General features: G+C 44.9%; 1 protein-coding gene across 1 annotated transcript; it reads left to right on the plus strand.

Moving 5' to 3' along the window:
- The first annotated feature begins 3226 nt into the window (after positions 1-3226).
- Tada1 (transcriptional adaptor 1) lies at positions 3227-18563 on the plus strand. Its single transcript, XM_021198287.1, has 8 exons — positions 3227-3496; positions 6170-6261; positions 6439-6504; positions 11642-11739; positions 13571-13780; positions 15143-15294; positions 16740-16902; positions 17499-18563. The coding sequence occupies exons 1-8, from the start codon at positions 3423-3425 to the stop codon at positions 17649-17651; spliced, it is 1008 nt and encodes a 335-aa protein (XP_021053946.1). The 5' UTR covers positions 3227-3422; the 3' UTR covers positions 17652-18563.
- Positions 18564-21076: the final 2513 nt, after the last annotated feature.

Genomic DNA, 21076 nt, shown 5'->3' on the forward strand with positions numbered 1-21076 from the left:
CCCAGTAAAATAACTGTAGTCGGAGTCTCATTCATTTGTAAGCCCGACATGGGTAAGTTTAAATTGGTTTAACTACATAAAAGGAACCAGAGAAGAAGCCAAAAGATATTGTGGCATATTGCCACAGTTAATATGGGGCCAAGCAGAGAAATTCAGGAGAGGCCAAGAGAAAGAAGCCAGATTGAATTAGTCAGCTTGGAGATGCGTTTGAGCCAGCTGATTTGAACCAGCCAATCAGAGTTCAGAAAGAGCTAGAAAGGGTGAGCTCAGTCAGTAGTAAGCCTCAGAGGCTGAAAATATTCTAGGCCTAGATTAGAAGCTTCCAGGACTAGGTTTGCAAATAGAGGAGTAAGCCTCCTAGACATTTGCTTCAGATGAATAAAAGTTATTTTTACAACGAGTCCTGGCCTAAACAATAGTTATGGTAATTAGGATGTAGCCTAGCCTAAGAGTCTGTTGACAGGTGAACACCCTATGTGTGTGTAATATATATATATATATATATATATATATATATATATATATATATATGTGTGTGTGTGTGATATATATCAGTTACATCTTGAGGACATACTATGTGAAATAAAGACACAACATAAAAAAGTATGCCACAATTTCATTCATAGGAGGAATTTAAAATAATCAAATTCATAGAGTGAAAGGTTATTAGGGACTGGGTGGAAGAAGGAGAAATGGGGAGTTAATAAACAGAGTTTCAGTCCAGCAAGATGAATATGTAGACTCTAGAGATCTTCTATACAGTGTCGTACACACAGTGATGCAATTGCAAAACTTGTTATGAGTAGATCTCTTCTTGTGTTCTTCCAAAAAGTATGCTAAAAAAAAAACCAAAACAAAACAATGCTGTTTAAAATGCTGGAAACTGAGAAATAGAGACAAAAATTTTATAAATATGCAAGTGTGGGAAGCCACATTCGCCATTACAAGATGGCACCTGAGCCCGAAGGGGCTTGTTGTCAGTTAGGCCAACTAACTGACAACTGTTGTGCACATGCTCAAACAGCACAGATGATGAGTCACAGCTCAAGCCCGGAGCATGCAAATGAGGGTATACATAGTGAGCACCAATCATGGAGTGACACATCCCTCTTAGGCCTATTTAGGCAGCACCAGTTTTCGGGCTCGGGGTCTTTTCGGTTCAGCAATCAAACCCGTTATAAACATCTGCAGAAGAATCCTGTTGTGGCGCGTCTTTCTTGCTGGCGAGTCAGGCAATTGCAACATGCAAGCAAAATAGTTATAGAAATCAGGTGGTGAAACGGCTCTGTAGGTAACGGTGCTCATCACCAAGCCTGATCAGTTCAGTTGCTGGAACACACATGGCAGAAGGGCAGAACTGAGTCCCACACATTGTTCTTTGACCTCACACGTGGCGTGGACTGTGACCCTTGAGTCCCTACACAATACACATGTAAATAAATGAATGAATGAATAAATAAATGAATAAATAATAGTAAATTAAAAGCTGCTATGAGGGCTGGTGAGATGGCTCAGCAGATAAGAGCACCCGACTGCTCTTCTGAAGGTCCTGAGTTCAAATCCCAGCGACCACATGGTGGCTCACAACCATCCGTAATGAGATCTGACTCCCTCTTCTGGAGTGTCTGAAGACAGCTACAGTGTACTTACATATAATAAATAAATAAATCTTAAAAAAAAAAAGCTGCTATGAAAAATAAACCGGTGGGAATCTTCCTTTGTATTGTGTTGGCCTATGGAAATAAATTGCAGAAAGCAGGAAATATGTAAGAGTAATATCTGCTCCCAGTCACCCACCCTACTGGAAAGGACTGGGTACCTGGTGTGCCACAGAGGCCATTAAATGCACGTGACGAAAAGTGGGCAGCCCAACCACTTCTGGAAGCACATGGAAGCTGCTGGGTTCAAATTGGGGCTTCCTTCTGAATATAGGGAGGATTATTTTAAAAACTGGGAGGTGCTTGACCACAAGGACAAGACATTCATAAAGATTCCTGTCACCGGATCCCAAGATTCTCTTACAGGATTCTGCCCTAAAGTAATAATTACAAATGAGGAGACTCTGCATAAAGATGCTTGTTAAAATATTTCTTTTAATACAGGAGAAAAACCCAGTTTAATAGTCAGGAAAGAAGTCATTGTATGCATCTTATCTGCAGTATTTAACAGGGCCCACAGCTGTTCACAACCACCTGTAAACTCACTCACAAAGACATCTACCTAAAAATAAAATCTTAAAAAAAGTTATGCTGTCATTAAAAGTATGAACACTAAGACAAAATAATAGCCTGGTGTCGGATAGCTAGGGCTACAAAGAGAAACCCTATTTCAAGAACAAGCTGGGCATGGTGGCCCATACCTTTAGTTCCAGCACTCGGGAGGCAGAGGCAGAGGCAGTTGGATCTCTGTGAGTTAAGAGGCCAGCCTGGTCTACACAGTGAGTTTCAGGGAAGTCTGTGCGGTTACACAGAGAAACCCTGTCTCAAAATGAGAGAGAGAGAGAGAGAGAGAGAGAGAGAGAGAGAGAGAGAGAGAGAGAAACTTTTAAAGTAGGCTTTAAAAAGTTTTAAACTGAACACAGCTATGGCTTCTGATTGTAGTATATATATGTGCATATTCGAGTGTGGTGAATTTGGAATTTGAGCGTGCATAGGGAGGTCAGAGGACAAGTTAGCTTATAGGTCCTTCCACTTGACCTTGATTAGAAACCGGATTCTTTGCGTTTTTTTCCTCTGTGGGTCAGGCTAATTAGCCGCTGAGACTCCTCCTGTTATCTCCCTTAGGAGCTTTGGTTGTCCTGCTTGGGACTTATTTTTATTTGATCAGTCAATAGTGAATGTTCAGAACTTGAGTAACACAAATCCTGCCTTCAGGGAGCTCTCATTTTAGTTGCAGGAGGCAGAAAAACGAGATCGACCAACTAAATGTCACCATAGGCGGTGAGCACTTGGCAAAAGATGAGGACAAGAGGGTAAATTGGATATTGCATGCACTCGGGGACCTGAGCTCTTCCCTCTGGGAAGAGCAGACCCGCAGTCGGCGGGGCCTGGCGGGTGGGGCGGGGCCCGGCGGGCGGGGCAGTCAAGTGCGCGCTCCGGGCGCCGCCGCGGGCGGGCAGGCGGGCGTAGGTTGGGCCCGCGCCCAGTAGGTGAAGCGGGTCACGTGACCCGAGAGGCGGGAGTTGGTGAACGGAGTTCGGCTGGGTGCTTTCCCGACCGAGAGACGGGCGGGGCCGAGAACCAAACCCACGCAACGTCTCCCGAGCGGCTGGGGGCGGGGCCGCCGAGTCGAGCCGAGCCGAGCGGAGTCGGGTCGAGTCGAGCCTCCAGCGGCCAGAGCGCAGGCCTTCCGCCGCGTTGATCTTTCGGTTGCTGGTGGCCGTGGGCCGCGCGGTCTACGGTCGGGCTGAGACGCGCGCTGCAATGGCGACCTTTGTGAGCGAGCTGGAAGCAGCCAAGAAGAACTTGAGCGAGGCGCTGGGGGATAACGTGAAACAGTAAGAGCCGCGGGGACCAGCCGCCGGGCCTGTCCGTGGGTGTGCCCCAAGCCCGGGGCTGCCGTCGTCCCTGGACTCTCTCACCTCCCGGAGGCCCCAGGCGTCTCGCGGCCGCCACGGCTCCCGTGCGGGCTCCGCCGGGACTCGAGGCGCTGGAGGACTTCCTCCTGGACGCCCCGACACCGGTGATGCCCGCGTGGGAGCGGGAGCAGCGCCCCAGACGCCCGGGAGCCGGCGGAGCGGGGGCGGGGTGGGGGCGCCGGGGCGGTGCCCTGGAGGGCTTCCCGGAGGCGGAGGCCCGCGGTGCTCCGGGGCCAGCTAGAAGCTCTGTGAAAGCGGGTTCGGAAGGCACACCAGACCCCAAGTGATGTCGGTCGGTCACCCACCCTACAACCACAGCATCCAAGGGGGCGGCAGCCTAGCCGGCCGTAGGACGCCTTTCCCAGTGTTCCACACGGGCTAGCCAATCTTCAAACCCGTGAGATCCGCACAGTTCTTACTTGAGAGACAGAGATTATTTATCCCCCCCAAAGTCACTGCCCAAGGCTGGGACTCAAGCCTCTGGTTCCCGCCGTGTGATGCTTTACAGGGGTTACTTGTAAAGTCCTCCCGTACCCCACACCGCCGGACTGTCAGCAGGGACTGGGACGGGAGTGACAGCTCTTTAAGCAGTAGCCTGCCGCAGCTAGAGGAGGAGCCGCGATCTTTTGGGGGAACTTCAATCTTTGAGTTCCTTTGCAAACCCCTATTTCCTGGCACTGATGTAGAAAAGATTGACAAGAGCAGCCCGTGAAGCAGAGGTGTGTTAATAGAATGGCTGTCAGAAAAGCGTAGGTGCAAGCTTCTCACCGGAGCCCCTCAAAAAGGCGTTGAATTAATAAATAATAATAATTATTATTTGTAGATTTTTAAGCACTGGAATTAAAAGAGATGCCCAGGGAAAGGATAAGACATACCCAGGTGTGGACTTCTCAATGGAGAGTCACAAGTTATGCATTTTTGGCAGCTGTCATGTTACACCCAAGAATTTTGTACACGTTTCTTTTTCTTTTCTTTCTCTTTTTGCTGATGAGGTGGACAGGCTTATAAAGTCTGATAACGTAAAACGAGGGGACATTAAAGTTGCACAAGGAGTTTCTGTCCAGATGACTAGACAATGGCGGTTTTACAGCCTGGAAGGGAGAAGGAGGCCTTAGGCTGATAGTGGTATAGTTGTGTTGGAACTTTTGATTGTAGCTGGTAAGGGGCTGCAAGCCGAGTCAGGTGAGGGCCTCTTTTGCGTTTTTATGTTTGTGATGTTTTCAGTTTGATTGTCCTTCCTCAAGACCTTCACACCAAGTGCCACGGGTGAAGGACCATCTGAGATGCAAGGAGGAAATTAAATTAAATTTAAATTAAATAGGTAAAAATGGCAGCCTTTGGCTTCATTGGAATGGTTGTGGGCTTTTGTAATACTGTTTGGTAAGGCTTACGGTTAAAAGCCTGCCAGGGGACTTGTCACTTTCTCTACGCTCACAGGGGTTTGGAAGTGAATGGCTTCACAAGGGGCTAAGTCTGCAGGCCATGGCTTGTGAAGGCCACAGCTCTGACTCTGGCCAGAGTAACTGTGCCTTCCAGACTTGGCAAACTCAGGCATGACAGAAATCTTTGCGTTCCTTGTTCCATTTGTAAAGACCAGAGCTCACTGGGATGTTGCTCAAATATGGGCGCTGATTCTAAATTTTATGTATCCGTCGTGTGACATTCACAAGTCTGTGGCAGGGACACAGTTAATGATGGGATTGTTCTCCATTTCTGTTTCTGGTCTTTGTTCATTTTAAAAAACTGCCATCTTGGTTAAGCTTGCTTGTCTCTGGCTGTTTCCTCCTAAGCAGTCTACTTTGCGTTGTTCATTGTGACCATTTAAACGTGATCCTTGGAGGTAGGTAAAACAAGGGTATACGGAGTGCACGATGTGAATTGTTTACCATTTATCCAGCGGTCCAGATGTTAAAGCCACGGGCTTTCAGTTACTCATATCCAGTACTTCCTTTCTGGCGAGGTGCTTAGAAACTCAGTATTTCTGCTGATGTGAGCTCCTCTGAATGGAAGCCTGGAACACAAATTAAGTATTAGTAACCACTTTCCTCATCAAACGTTCACATTTAGGAGTGAGCCCGCCATGTTCTTTTAAGAAGGCGACCAAGAGAAGGAAAGGCACAGCCGTGCCTGTACTGAGTCTACCCCGAGTCCTTCTTTAGGGAGGAAGGATATTTCTTGCTGGTCTTCTGCCTCTTTGGTGTGTTCATTTGCTAGGCCTGCCATGACAGAGCACCACAGGCGTGTTGCTTAAACCACAGAAGTTACTATTTCCACAGCTCTGGGGGCTGTAAATCCAAGGCCAGTATGCTGGAGGGGTGGGCTTCTTCTGAGGCTCTCCTGGGACCTCTGCAGGAGTCTGAAGTATCTGTCCCCCCCTTTGCTGCTGACTAGACAGACTGGCTTAGGAGTCACCTCATGGTCTCCTGCTAACCCAGGTATATCTTTATATAGACCTGGTCCAGAGCCACAAGCGCTCCTCAGCCCCAGACACTAGGGGTTATAAAATTGTCTTCCCTGGGAGTTGGAGTAGCTAGAGCGAACCCGGGACAGAGGCAGAAGTCTGTGGCTTTAATGTCATTTCTCCTTCTGCAGATACTGGGCCAACTTGAAGTTGTGGTTCAAGCAGAAGATCAGCAAGGAAGAGTTCGACCTTGAAGCTCACAGACTCCTCACACAGGACAATGGTAGATCTTCTCCAAGTTTCCCCAGATTTGCAATTAGCACTTTTGTGTTTGATGCTGTGTAAGAAAATCTTAACAATATTGTGGTTACAAAGTTAACTGGGAAGACAGGTAGGGAGAGGGGACAATGTAAAGTATTCTGGAGCTGCTCTGACTTGTGACAACCTTCCTTCTTTTCAGTCCATTCTCACAACGATTTCCTCCTGGCCATCCTCACGCGTTGCCAGATTTTGGTTTCTACACCAGGTAAGGGAGTGGGAATGTTTCCAGTTTGGGGGAGGGGGTAGCGGGTTGGATATTTAACTTCCTTCATCAGACACCTCTCAAATTTACAAAGGAAGTGTTCCACCACTACTACCACCACAAAATGTTACATAGATGATAATTGTACATGTACACACACACACACACACACACACACACACACACACACACAAATACACACTTCCTTGTGCTTAGTACTCTTACTCCCCACACAGCTTGCCACATTCCAGATGACCAGGGTGGGAGTCAGGATTCAGCCATCGAAGGCTGAAGAGAGTCAGTGGGTACCAGGAGAGGACGTCGGGAGACACAGCTGAGCAGTAGATGCTGGGAAGTGGAGCTGTAGAAGCCTGGGCTTCAGATGTGTTCTGAGCAGAACAGCACCCAGTAGGGAGCTCAGTGTCTGTTTGATATGGGAGGAAGTAAGTGCTTTAAAAATGCCCCTCCTGATAAAGCTGTCTTGGATCTTGCTAAAACTGTGGGTCCCAGGCGCTTCCTGCCTCTGTAGACTAAGTCAACGTTTTCTTTTTCAAGCCAGGGGTGATTCTGAATATCTTAAAAGGCAGTCTGGAAATGGCTGGTGTTTTGAGTTCTCCCTTAACAATTTTGATTTTTATCATTTTTATTTAGACATTTATGGCTGTGTCTATGTGCAGGTGAGGACAGTTATAGGTATCACCTCCCCTGGGGCAGTTGTGAGTCACCTGATGTGGGTGCTAGTAACTGAACTCAGGTCCTTGGCAAGAGTCAGCTCTCCAGCCCCTGAATTAGACCTCGTAGTGACTATAACTAACTTCTCTTACTTGATAAAGAATTCAAATACGATCTTAATGTCTGGTCCTGAGTGCAGTAGACAGTGGTTCTGGTCCTGAGTGCAGTAGACAGTGGTTCTGGTCCTGAGTGCAGTAGACAGTGGCTGTTGTGAAAGTGTGGCACTGGAGAGGAGGTGGCTCCCTTACTGTTTACCATGCAGTTCTGCACCACCTCAGGGTTCCGGTGTTCTTAACTTAAACAGAAGTGGACTTTCATTAGATTTGTGTTATGTCTAAAGTTGGGTCATAATGCTGATCTGTGTTTGAGCAGGAGAGCCAGCAGCCTGTGCAGATTGACTCTTTCTAGGCAGGCGTGGATAGTGTGGCACCTACCAGGCTAACGGGCTAACACAGAACACAGGCTGTGAGAGTCGACTTTGTCCCTGATATAATTAATACTTGATGCTTCTTTACTTTTGCATTGTGAACAGGCACAGTAGCATTTACCATGACAGCCGGTTGAGAGAGTATGTGAAGTACATTTTCAGTGAAAAATGGTGTTAGTGGGAACGCTCTTGATGATTAGTTAAATAAAACTCAGTCTTCTTGAATGTATGCTATTGGTTATTTTAAAATAAGTGAAAATCTCCAATTTGGAAACTAAGCATTATTTCTTCATTGAACACTATTTCCTCATAATGAAATTAATATTTACTAGTGTCTTAGTTAGGGTTTTACTGCTGTGAACAGACATCATGACCAAGGCAAGTCTTATAAAAACAACATTTAATTGGGGCTGGCTTACAGGTTCAGAGGTTCAGCTCATTATCATCAAGGTGGGAGAATGGCAGTATCCAGGTAGGCATGGTGCAGGAGGAGCTGAGAGTTCTACATCTTCATCCAAAGGCTGCTAGTGGAAGACTGACTTCCAGGCAACTAGGATGAAGATCTTAAGCCCAAACCCACAGTGACACACCTACTCCAACCAGGTCTCACCTATTCTAACAAGGCCACACCTCTAAATGGTGCCACTCCCTGGCTCAAGAATATATAAACCATTACAGCTAGCAACAAAAGAATGGTTTTTGTTAAAAGTAAAATGTCCTTTGTATGTGACAATCTTTGGTGGACCTGTTTTTCTTTTTCTTTTTTTTTTTTACACTACTTATTTCTTTTGTTTTGCGTGTGTGTATGTGGGTGCACACGCCACAGCATGTGTGTGTGTAGGTCAGAGGGCGCCTTGCAGGAGTTAGTTCTCCGTCCACCCTGTGAGCGGAATTCCAGGGGCTGAACTCAGGTCATTAGGCTGGGCAGATACTGTCTTCCTCTGAGCCCTCTAGCCAGCACTGTTTCCTATTGTTCTAAGGAAGGCCAGAAATACAATTTAAATAGTATTTATTGAGTACAGCATGTTAGATAATCTTTGATGCAACTCTTCAGGGTACTGTCAGCCTCTTTAGAGTGAAAACAAGCATCAGAACAAGACAGAGTGGCCCCGCCTCCTTAAGTGGAAGCCTTGGCTCCCTGCAGTCCTCTGTGTGCACCCAGCTTGCTGCTGAGCTCAGTGCACCCTGCTCCTTCCTGGGCCCGCGCTCTCAGCCTTTCTGCCAGCACCTAGGATCCAGTTTTAATTGAAGAACTGTAGAATTGAACTGTAGAACCCAGGTTGTGTCGTCCACAGAGATTTCCTAACCCGCCCCTCCCCCCAAACCAACCAACCTGGAGTTCAATGGGGTTGGGCAGATGGCTCAGTTAAAGCACTTGCCACTCTTGCAGAGGACCTGATTCTGTTCCTAGGACCCACATGACAGTCAGCAGCTCACAAGCGTCTGTAACTGCACACCTCTCCTGGGCTCTGAGGCGCTGGACAGAGTTTACAATGCACATAAAGGCAGAGACTCATAAAAATAAATCAATCTTAAAATGGCTAATAGTAACTATGGTATTACAGTTATGAGTAGTTTTTTCTTTTTTCTTTCTCTTAAAATTATTTTGGTAGAGAATGGGACTGGAGAAATGGCTCAGCAGTTAAAAACACACTGCTCTTGGGAAGGACCCAGATTTGGTTGCCAGCACCCATGTTAGGTGGCTCAGCTCCTGTCACTCCAGTTCTAGGAAATCCAAAGCCTCTAGTCTCCTTGGGCACCTAAAGTCTTGTACATGCACACATTAACCTCCCTCCACCCTGACACCCACACGTTCCCCATATATATATATTAAAAAAAGAAACTTAAAAAATTATTTTGGAGTACTTCTTCGAAATTGCTATTTTGGAGATATTTTTTTCCAAGGATATTTCTTTTTTTTTTAAATTAAACACCGTATTCATAGTTCTAAAAACCCCCCAAATCAGCACAAAACACTCTTTGGAAAAGGCTGTTTCTTCCTGGTACACTGCACCCCGGTCAGTCAGTCCAGTGTTTGTTGTTAAGGACAGTGTTCCATTGTCCCTCGCCCTGGCTTGAGCCTGTCTCTGGATGTGTGAGCTGCACTGGCTGGCTGCCTTATTGCCCTGTGTCCTTTGACTTCCCAGGCATTTCCAGCCTTTCCTTGAATTCAGCACGTTTACAGCACTTTCTTCTTGTTTGATGGACACGTGTGTTCTCACCCTTTCCTGAAGATACCAGAGGGCTGTGTGTCGACTTCTCACTCTTCCTGTCTAGAACATCTGTGCGTGTTCGTGTGCTGTTGGTTAGGGTGGTGTGCTGCCCATGGGATAAGTCCTGGGTCTTAGGTTTCAGTGTGTGGTGGGAGGTGGTGGGAGGTCCTCAGGCACCGCAGTAGCCACCTTCAGAAGCACGAGTAGATTAGTGGGTCTTGGTACGTGGGATGGTTTGGATTTTTCTCTTTGGGATGCACAGTTTTGCTGCATGGGACTCCTGAGTTTCTTTTGGGTAGGTGGGGTAGTATGCCACAGTTTGACCGCACAGCCCAGGTTGGCTTTGAATTTGGAATCGTCCTGGCTTCCTTGGTGCTGGGATCACATGCCACTATGCCTTGGTTTCCTGTTTGGTCATGTGACCCACCCCACCGCAGTCTTGAGTGTGTTCTATTGCAAATATTCCATATTACCCAATATGATGAAGGGCCTGTTTGGTGCTCTCCTTTATATTTCAGGGATGTAGCAAAAGCCTGTGGCGATTTTGCCTTACAGTGAGCTTGACAGCCCCACTGCTCAGTAGGAGTAGCTGCTGAGTGCTTTGTCCTCGGAATCCAGCATCCTTACTGCCTCCCTTAGCTGGCACCAGTGATGTGGTCTGAGAAGTCGTCCCCCTTCTTCCTCCCCGCCCCCAGCTCATCTGTTGTGTGTTCCCATTGTGTGCTCTCCATGCTTGGAAGTGAGCAGAGCTGCTTTGTGGGCCCGGGAGCTGTATTTGCACAGATGCTTGCACATAGCTCACTGCTTCGTCATGGCTATCTTAGCGTCCTTAATTCTTAAACAAGGAGTGCCACATTTTCAAAGTGTAGGATTTCATAATGTATATAATGTATTTGATTAATTCTTCCTCTACCACATTTGTATTTCATAATAGACCTAGCCCATGGGAGTTTTGAACACTCACCTTGTATTGATAATGATTTTTCGGCCTATCAAACCTTCCTCACTCCTTGTCTGTTAAGCCTCCTTTGCCTGTCCTTTGCTGGTCGTTGCTGGGTTACAACTTCCATGGATAAACTTTGTAAGTCATTACCTTGTTAGTCCAGCTTAGAGCCTATTGAGACTTCATTTCTTTATTTCTTGCAGGTGTATGCATTTGCCTTGTTTATTTTTAGCCAGGTTTTGAAAAGGAAATAAATACATGTGTTCAGTTAACCAACCTGGGCTGTGCCCCACCCCCAATTAATTAAAAACATAGGCCTGGGACGATAGATGTGTGAAGACCTGAGTTTAATCCTTTAGGAGCCTTGTCAAAGCCAGGCATGGCAGCATCTGCCTATAATGATCTGCCAGAAATCTCTTTGCTGCAAAGGCAAAAAGGGGAGGAGCTTGCTGGCTACCTAGGTTTGGTGAGAGACCCAGTCATAAGAAATAAGATGGAGAAGTAACTAAGGAAGACACTGGCGTTGATCTCTGATGTCTACTCATGCACATGTACACACACATGCACACATGCACATGCACACATGTGAAAAGTTTTCTTTCCTTAAAAATATAATTTTGGTTATAGTCAGAAAAGAATGTTATTTGAGAGAATTTATAATTTTGTTTGTAGAGAAGTAGAAAGAGAAGATTCAAATTTGAGCTTCATTATTTATTTTTATTACCTCCATGCATTTTATCTCCAGATGAAAAAAATCATTGCTTTTGTCATTTCCACTCTGGTAATTGTCCTTTTCACCATGGCTGTTGTTTTTCTGTCTCATAGAGGGTGCTGGATCTTTGCCCTGGACAGGGGGCTCTGCAGCCAAGCCTGGAAAACCCAAGGGCAAGAAAAAGCTTTCTTCTGTTCGTCAAAAATTTGATGTAGGTCATTCTCCAGTAGATGCCAGCAACTGTGGGGTTAAGAGCTAGCTGTGAATTTCTTTGGTGGAGGAGGGGTGTTAGAAAAAGGTTTTCTTTCTATAGCCCTGACTGTCCTAGAACTTGCTTTGTAGACCAGGCTAGCCTTGAACTCAGAAATCCACCTGTCTCTGCCTCCTAAGTGCTGAGACTAAAGGCACTGACTTGCAGCTGTGAATTTTTTTTTTTATTTTAAAGATTTATTATGTACAGTGTTCTGTTTACATGTATGCCTGCACTCCAGAAGAGCACACCAGATCTCATTATAGATGGTTATGAGCTACCATGTGGGAATTGAACTCAGGACCTCTGGAAGAGAGCCAGTACCCTTAACCATCGCTCCAGCCCAATAGTTGTGATTTTCTTTTTCTTCCCCTCACTTCCCTTTCTTCCTCTTGCTCTGGTCCTGCTGGCTCCAGCCCATAGGTTTTTTTTTTTTTTTTTTTTTTTTTTTTTAATTTGTTTACAGATGGTTGTGAGCCACCATGTGGTTGCTGGGATTTGAACTCATGACCTCCGGAAGAGCAGTCGGTGCTCTTAACCACTGAGCCATTTCAGCAGCCCACAGTAGCTGTGACTTTAAATATTTAAAAAAGTATTCTTATTTATTTTCAGTATTATATTTAAAATAGTATAAATGTATTCTTGTCAGCATTTACATATATGTCAGTAGCAGTTCAGAATTTCCAGTTATTGGAAGCTGGGCTTATGCGACCTCCTCAGTTGTCTCTCAGATCAGTATGTCACCTGGGAGACTCTGGTCGGCTTCTGTTGATAGTCAGCTGTGCTCTGAGCCCTTAGAGATCAGCACAGAGACTAGTGAGTGTTTGACTTCACTTATAAACCTTCTGGAATGTATGGTTTTAGGAAGGAAAAAAGTTTGCCGAAAGTTTCTCACCCCAGGCTTTCGTGTGTGCTTCCTGTCAGTAGCATACTCAGTGGTGCTCAGCCTCTTCCTCTCCAGAGTCAGACCTGATGGAAATGTTTTGGATAATCTTTGTAAAAATGCCAGTATTGTTTTATAATCTATACATGGATTGCTGTCTCCACTGCAAAATCAAAGATACCAGGAACTAGTGTCCCAGCGATGGCAGAGTATAGGAATTTCATAGGAATGCTGAAGTTTTACAAAGGATCATGCTTTGGCTTGTGTTCGGAGTGTAAGCAGACAGTAACAATAATGAGCTGCTATTACCCTGTCGCACTAGCTTGGGATATTTGTCAGAGCTATTATTTGATTCATTAATTGAAGCATTAATTGTATATCTGTACTTTCAGAATTTACGTAAGCTTCTGGATTTTCTGAGTATAGTTCTATGTTGTCTATTCCATTTGTTACCATTGTTATTTTTAGTATAAGGGCATACATTTTGTGACCACCAAGGTGTAAAAAATGAACCCTGAGTACAGTAAGTGGCTGAGCTGGACATGGAGGCACACACCTGTAATCCCAGCTCTTGAGAAGCTGAGGCCTATCTAGGTTATCGTGCATATAGCAAGACTAATTCAAAAGCAAGTTGCTGTACACAACCATTGTTCCTTGTATCCCATCACCATGTAACAGGTGTGAAGTTATTGTTTGCGTATGATTTCCTCTTTGTAGTTTTGGCTGTGAGCCTAGTCTTTCATGGCTGAACCATCTCCAACCCATGGTTGACTTCTTACTTTTAATAGTCTCGTAGTATAGTTTTGGCTGCCTTAATGTGTAGATCCCCAAGTGTGGTAGATGGGTTTCTTCGGTTTCTGTTTTGTCCCTTGCTACTGGAGTGAGTGATCCTGATGTTTGCTTCCTCAGCATAGATTCCAGCCTCAGAACCCCCTCTCTGGAGCGCAGCCCTTCGTGGCAAAGGAGCCCCAGGGTGACGACGACTTGAAGCTTTGTTCACACACCATGATGCTTCCCACACGAGGTCAACTTGAAGGGAGAATGATCGTGACCGCCTATGAGCACGGGCTGGACAATGTCACCGAGGAGGCCGTGTCTGCTGTGGTTTATGCAGTGGAGGTTGGTGGGCACCTGTAGAAATAACTACACATAAGTGTGATGAGCTTGTGTGTGGAAAGCTGACTCTTGAACAGGAACTGGACGGCATTCACTGTCATCATTGAAGGGGTGACACTTCACACTGTAAAACCTCAGAGTCACCTTTGATTGACAGGTTTTCCAGATAGGTTCCCCACAGTGCCCCTGCTTCTGCTTGCCTCTCGTGTTAACTTGTCAATATAGGAAGAGATTTTAGGAAAAAACCAAGAGAGATGAGAAACTGTAGTAGCGCAGGCCACTTGTGTGTAAGGTTGTGCTGCGTTTAAAGAGTGTCAGTGTGGACATCTAAGTTCAACCACTGTTTCAGTCATCCGGTCACTAAGTTATTTGACAACGTACATTGCACCAATGCCAAGACAGTACACAGTAGCTATAGACAATTTTCTGGTGCACATTTTCCTCATAGACATTTGTAAGATAATAGTTGTCTTAAATGAATTCTGTGTGAAAACCCGTATTAAGTTGCGCAAAGACATGTTGATAAGACAGTTATATTGGTCTGAGTTAGTGCCCAGCCTGACCCTGGCTCTCTGTGCTGACATATGATAGGAGGGTTCTGGTTTCACACTCCCCAACCAGCTCTAATGTACTTGGCTCTTCTATAGGTGAAGAGGATTTGAACAGACATGTGTGGTGGTCTCTGTTTGAAGAGCTTTTGAGAGCAAAAGCTCTTGCAGTGAACTTGGTAATCAGCGAATACTAGGTCTTATGTCAAATTTCAAAGTCATTTGTCTTTAAAAAAATTATTTTCTTTCCCCAAACTCATCTCTGAGAAGCATCAGCTAAGGAAAACAAGACAAAATGCATGTGGTATGGTGGCTATCTGCCCTGTGTGATATCAGATCTCAGCCCTGCAAACCGAAATAAAATCCACTTCCAAGCGAAGCTCCCCATGGAGCACCGCCTCCTGAGAGCAGCGTGAAGGCAGCTCACCCCTCACCCGTACCCTGCATCTGTGGACGTGGGCTCAGTTCAGGAGCATTTCTGTCAGGCTGCATCTCCACCTAAATGGGGCAAGCACTTGACAGTGGAACTTCTACACTTTGCTTTTGCGATTTCATATTGGGCTGCGCTCATAGTTCTCCATGGACCACACCACAGATTGATAGGGCCCGCCCTTTGTTTTTTGTTTTTTTTTTGAGACAGGTTTTCTCTGTGTAGCCCTGGCTGTCCTAGAGCTCACTCTGTAGACCAGGCTGGCCTCGAACTCAGAAATCCGCCTGCCTCTGCCTCCCAAGTGCTGGGATTAAAGGCGTGCGCCACCACTGCCTGTCTACACTTTGCTTTTGAGGGGCTCTTGCTATTTTTCTTTTGTTTTTACAGAATCACCTCAAAGACATTCTGACTTCAGTTGTGTCCAGAAGGAAAGCTTACCGGGTACGGGATGGTCACTTTAAATACGCCTTTGGGAGTAATGTGACGCCACAGCCGTACCTGAAAAACAGTGTGGTGGCTTACAACAACCTGGTTGAAGGGTGAGTGAGTGGCTTCCATCCTTTGCCGCTACGTCCCTGACCTTATGTGACAGACCACTGTCTAAAGAATCAGTTCTTGTGTTTCTGCAATTCAACACAGTTATTTCTTAAGCTACATGCTTTATATTTTTTTTTTTGTACTTTTTTCTTTTTTAAATCAGGCGATTGATTACTTTGCCTCTCACTCTCTGACGTGGGATTGGGTAGTGTTTCCTGATGGTGGCCTCTGCCTGGTGAGGAGGCGGCTGGTCTGTGCTCAGCCAGAAGTACGGCCTATGGCTGGGTCTTTTGACTTGGGAAGAGGAGGAAGAGTGGTAGTCGGTAGCTCATAGCCTCACGGGACTCCTTTAGCTGGATCTCGAGGTCGTGGCCTGCGCCCATGTCTTCCGATTGTTCTCGACACCCTGTCGTACAGATAGGATCCAGATCCTCAATCCACTCTGGGCTCCCAGGGCCGTCTTCACTTGTAAGCCACTCTTCTGTGAGTTGGCCCAGATTACCCTTACCCATTCCTCTTTGCCCACAAAATGTAGTGTTAATGTTAACCTTAGGAATAGCAGTACAGTTTTCTTGTGGTTACTGCAGCAACTCTTCTTCCTCCGGAGGCTGCATTTTGTCTGTCTGGTTGTCTGGCTAGTGGAGGACAGGAGGAAGGAGGCTGCACACAAGGTCAGAGCAAATGTTTTAGACGGAGAGGACAGGCAGGAGCTGCAGTGGGGAAATTACAGAGAGGGCAGGTGTGAGGGGAGCTGGCAGTGGCCATCCCACCTTCCTTGGAGACACTGTGATGAGTGCCATCATCATTTTAGACTGCGGTGCCTGTTTAGGTCTCCACCTGTGGTAAGTTATTACCCAAACCTCATTCCGACAGACTTGTTCGGCACTGTTTCATATTTGGTGCTTTTAGTCCAGTCGCTGCCCTGTCTTTGCTCTACTTCCTTGTATATCCCTGGCAACTGTGTACTCACCTGTGCTGATGTAAAAGCCATGCCTGACTTCCCAGCTTATCATTTGTTTTGCCTGTTTTGGGAAATTAGCAAGACCTGGTGACTTCTTTTCCCATTTTGCCTGCTACTTTTCCTGATGTGTATTTTCTAAGCCCGCTGCCTCCATTTGTTTGCAGTTTCATATTTCTAAAGTTACACTGGTTTTCTGTTTTCTTTCCAAAATGGAAAGTCTTAAGGGGCAGGAAACAGTTTGGTTCAGTATCCTGAGCTAAATAAATAGATTAGTATTGTAGGAGGGGGAGCAAATGTGGCTACAGATATTGTCTCCAGCCTGATACATGGGGCTTTTTGAAAATCAAATTCTTTATATATGCAGTGGTGGCTTCTTCTTCATTTAAAGATCCTGAGAATGAGACATTCCAGCAGAGCCTCTCTAGTCTAGGGCTCACTCGTCTCCATTACAGGTGCTGAGAGTGTCTTTAAACCCTTCTTTTCCAGTCCTCCAGCCTTTTCTGCTCCATGTGCCAGCCAGAGCCCAGCCTCTCAGCCACACCCCGACGATGCTGAGCAGCAGGCTGCATTCCTGCTGGCCTGCTCGGGGGATACGCTACCTGCATCTCTGCCTCCAGTGAACATGTATGACCTATTCGAAGCTTTGCAGGTATTTCTTGGCTTCTTAAGATTTATCTATTTATTGATACATTAATGACTCTGGATCTACAAAGATACTAGCGTTTCTCATTTTTGACTTGCTTTTTGGGTCAACTATAATAGCCTCATTTTTAAATCCCTGTAGCTCCTCTCAATTTACCTCTCATCCTCTACCTCATTAAAACAAACAAAAATCCCACCGTTAGTAATCCAAAAGTTCCTTAAGTTTTTTCTTTTTCTTTTAATTCTAAAATTTAAATACTTAGTATGTGTTTTCATGTCAGTGCCTGTGCCATGATTTGAGTGTGGTCAGAGAACAACTTTGTGGGCTCGCTCTTTCTTTCCTTTCTTCCACCTTTACTTCACCTAAGTTCCAGGGATTGGATTCATGCAGTGAGGCTTGCATGCCAATTATCTTTCAACTGCTGAGTGGCCCACAGAACATTTAGTTTCCTTATCTGACTCAGGGATTCACTAGGTTCTGATTTAAAATTCATAGGGTATCTAACTCATGAGCAGTTTTTAAAAATACAGGTTATATTTTTGAATGCTGGAAAAATAAGTCTACTGAAGCATAACAGAAAACGTGTAATTTTAAAATCACAGGTACACAGGGAAGTCATTCCTACACATACTGTGTATGCCCTTAACATTGAAAGGATCATCATGAAACTCTGGCACCCCAATCACGAAGAGCTACAACAAGACAAAGTCCACCGCCAGCGCCTGGCAGCGAAAGAAGGACTTTTGCTCTGCTAAATTAGAATTTGAAGATTTGGGACCATCACTAAATTAATTGGTTGCTGAAAATTGAATGCTTTTGAGTCCACATTTCAAAACTGAAGTGTATAGTGTATGTATAACCTTTCCTATGGAAATGTGACATTTGAGTGTATTTTGTGTTGCTACTGTGAAGCCATTAATATATCTGACTGATGACCTGTGTGTCTGTGTCCACATGTATAGGTGCGGTCATTGTTCTGTGTCTGAATAGGGATATTAAGACACCTGAGGTGTATCTGGTCTGTCAGTAAGATAAGTGACATCATAGAATAAAGATGCTGTTGCCATTCAGCCCCATGACTAGCAGGACTACTGTGTGTTCAGTTACGCATGTTCTGTATCTGGCAGCATAAAATCTGCTTTTCCTAAAGAACTCTACTCTGCATATTGGTGGACTAGCCTAGTGTTCATCAGAATCTTTTAGTGACTAGTTAGCAACTGTAGTTCCCAAGCAACCCGTTTTCACACCAGAGAGCAGGATTTAGATATATGCTTCTTGCTTTGCTTTAATACTCCAGTCCAGTTCTTAGATGTAGTTATCCTTACAGAGTTTTCTGTAATTTCCTTGTTTTAGCTGACAAGCTTGTTAATTTTATAGAATGTTTTCATGAAATCTTACAAACTAATTTTCCTGTTTCTACAAAATGTCTGTTTTATCCTTTCAAGTGGTACTATGAACTTGTATTTGACAGTGTTACTGGTAATCAACTTGTTTTAAAGCTACGTTGCTTTTCACTCATGTAGCATTGATGAGTGAGATAGATGTGTAGGTGGGTTTTTCTAGGCCTAAGCAGTGGATACATGTAAATGTTTTTGTGTGTTCCTATATCTGGATCTGTGGATTTGGTTTTGTATTTTAAACATGACAAATAAACATTTTGGGAGAAACCCCTTTCCTGTTTATTCAAATAAGCAGATAAGGAATATTCTCTTCCACAGAAACAAAGCCCAGCCGTATGAGATCTTAGCTCAAGAATGAATTTTGGTACTTCAAAAGAATATACCATAGGCAGGTTCTTGTTAAGGTTTAGTGGTATGTAGCCTAAGATTAAAAACAAACGGCAGACCTTTTAGGGTATCAGGTGGGCGACACTCAAGAACGTTTAGAGGTTAAAAGGATTTGGAGTGATGGACACACACTGCTGCTGTATAAAGGGCCCCTTACTGCCCTGGATGTGGGTGTGTTGTATACTCTCCTGAATTCAGAGAGGCAGGCGGGAGTGGTAGCTGGTCTTGGTTGCTTGCCCCCAGCAATGGAGAATCTCAAAAGGTTGTGTAGCAGAGCATGCTCTAAGTTCGGAGCTGTTGACTGTGCTAGGCCCCGGTCTATACTTAGTGACCTCTCCAGACTACAAGGCTCCAGATCTATCATGGTTTGAGGTTTACACTTGGGTCTGTCTTCCATGCCAGTTGTCAAGTGATTTTCTGAAGTGGGCAGATGGGGATGGAGGTAAGGCAGGGACATAATAAAAATTTATTTAAGAGTTCCTGAAAAGGATTTCAATTTTTGTGTTCCACCAAAGGCTGGCTCCATTTCTGTCACCTCATCTAGTCATGAGTCTATGTGCAATCTCCTACAACTAGGAAACAATACATATTGTCAAAAATCACTTGTAAGTACTTGAAGAAAGCTCTTAGAAACTGTGTAATTAGTTACTCCCAAATTATTTTGACTAAATTTTTAGTAGCGTGTTTGGCCACAGGTGACTACACACCAAAGGTCTGCCTTTACCAGGCACATACCTTAGTCATTCACTGTAGCACTCTAGTACTTTGTTTTCCCCACTGTGACCAAGTCCATTCAATGCTTCTCCTGTGCTTAACAGCATACAGTAGAGGCCTGTGAATATGCTTTCACTTGAGAAATTTATGAAAATGACAACTTGGCACATTGACTCATCTGTAACTTTCATCATGACTGTAACACTGCTAAGACATGGCTTACAGAAACCTATCTAAACCTCTTCAACTTTTAAGAGCTAGTTTAAAACCCCATATTCCCTTCCTTTAAACCAATGCTTGCATCTCTTAGAGAACATGCCAGGAGACTGCTTCAACAGTGTGATGTAGAGGCAATAGCTTTTAAGCTTTTGACAACACCAGCATATAAATAAAATCACCAGAGCCTATTATTGTCTTTATTATCAAAGTTTATTACTGGGATCAATTTCTACCTAGTAGGGAGTACCAGTCTCAGTGAGCTATGGTAATTCTCAGGAAACAGCTATTCTGCTCAATAGTTGTACTNGGGCTCTGTTAGGCATAGATCATCTTAAGTCAGTGGAAGAATGTGCCCAGAAGACCCAGACAGCAGAACCATCGCTCTAGGAAAGTTCCAGTGCTACGTAACCTGTAAGGCATCTCAGCTGAGAGTGATGGTATGGGACAAAAAGGGTTAAACCCATTTTCTACTCTTAAGATAACTGTCTTGTGTGGAAACCCAAACAACATTTTTTAAGCTCTCAAGCAAGAAAAATAAGAAACAGGACAGTCAAAGGAAGAAAATAAACCCCAAACCTGGNGAGAACGTGGAGNGGNACAGGGTTTAATTAGATGGCACTTGGGGNTGACAAGACGGTACAGACAAAGCGAATAGGAAACAATGTCAGTACACTGAGTTCTTAGGAGTCACGGTCATGTGTTCGGAACTCTGACAAAGTGGGCAGGTTAATGACTGGTTACACAGTGAGAAAAGTGAAGGACAAACAGGAGCAGGAGTACCTGAGTAGAAACTGGGGAAGATGCCAGGAACAGTGTAGAGAATCCACAGGAGCCGAGTGGAGGAAGGAAATGTGATCACGGCAACCTGTTGGCTAGACTGAGTATTTAGAATGACAGAGCTAGCAATGGNTTTGCCTATGAGGTTCTGGTAGAATTTTTGTAGCACATATAGCTTTGAAGGAATGTTTTTCTTAGCCGCCGACTTACATGGGAATGCAAATTACTATTGTAAGTTGTCAGTGACTCATACCTACTCTTGTATGGTTGGAGTCTAACGGCAGCTGTGGCTTACAGCCCAAACCCTCTCACTGCCCTTTTGACAAAAATATTAAATTAACCAAGTCAGTGGGTCTTGTTCTGTGTAGACGGGAGAGAATGCAGTCTTCTGCAGGCAGCCTGAAAAGCAAAGACTCGTGCACCAAGGGCCGCCTCATTATAGAGGCGAGCAGGAAAAGTCAGGTCATTACATAAGACCCTAGAAAGGTCTAGCTGCCAGACTGGAAAGGTAACTGCAACATCATCATTCATCTTAAAGTCTTTAACTTGCATCCTAACCTAGGTTACCTACAGAAAAGCCATCTTCTGCATCAAGCCAGTGTCCCACTTGGTTATTAACATCTCATTCCCTCAGTGAGGAGACATGGAAGTAACAGGAGTACACGTGTGACATGGTTTTACAA

The sequence above is a fragment of the Mus pahari genome, chromosome 5 (genome assembly GCF_900095145.1).
Source record: "Mus pahari chromosome 5, PAHARI_EIJ_v1.1, whole genome shotgun sequence".
NCBI lineage: Eukaryota > Metazoa > Chordata > Mammalia > Rodentia > Muridae > Mus > Mus pahari.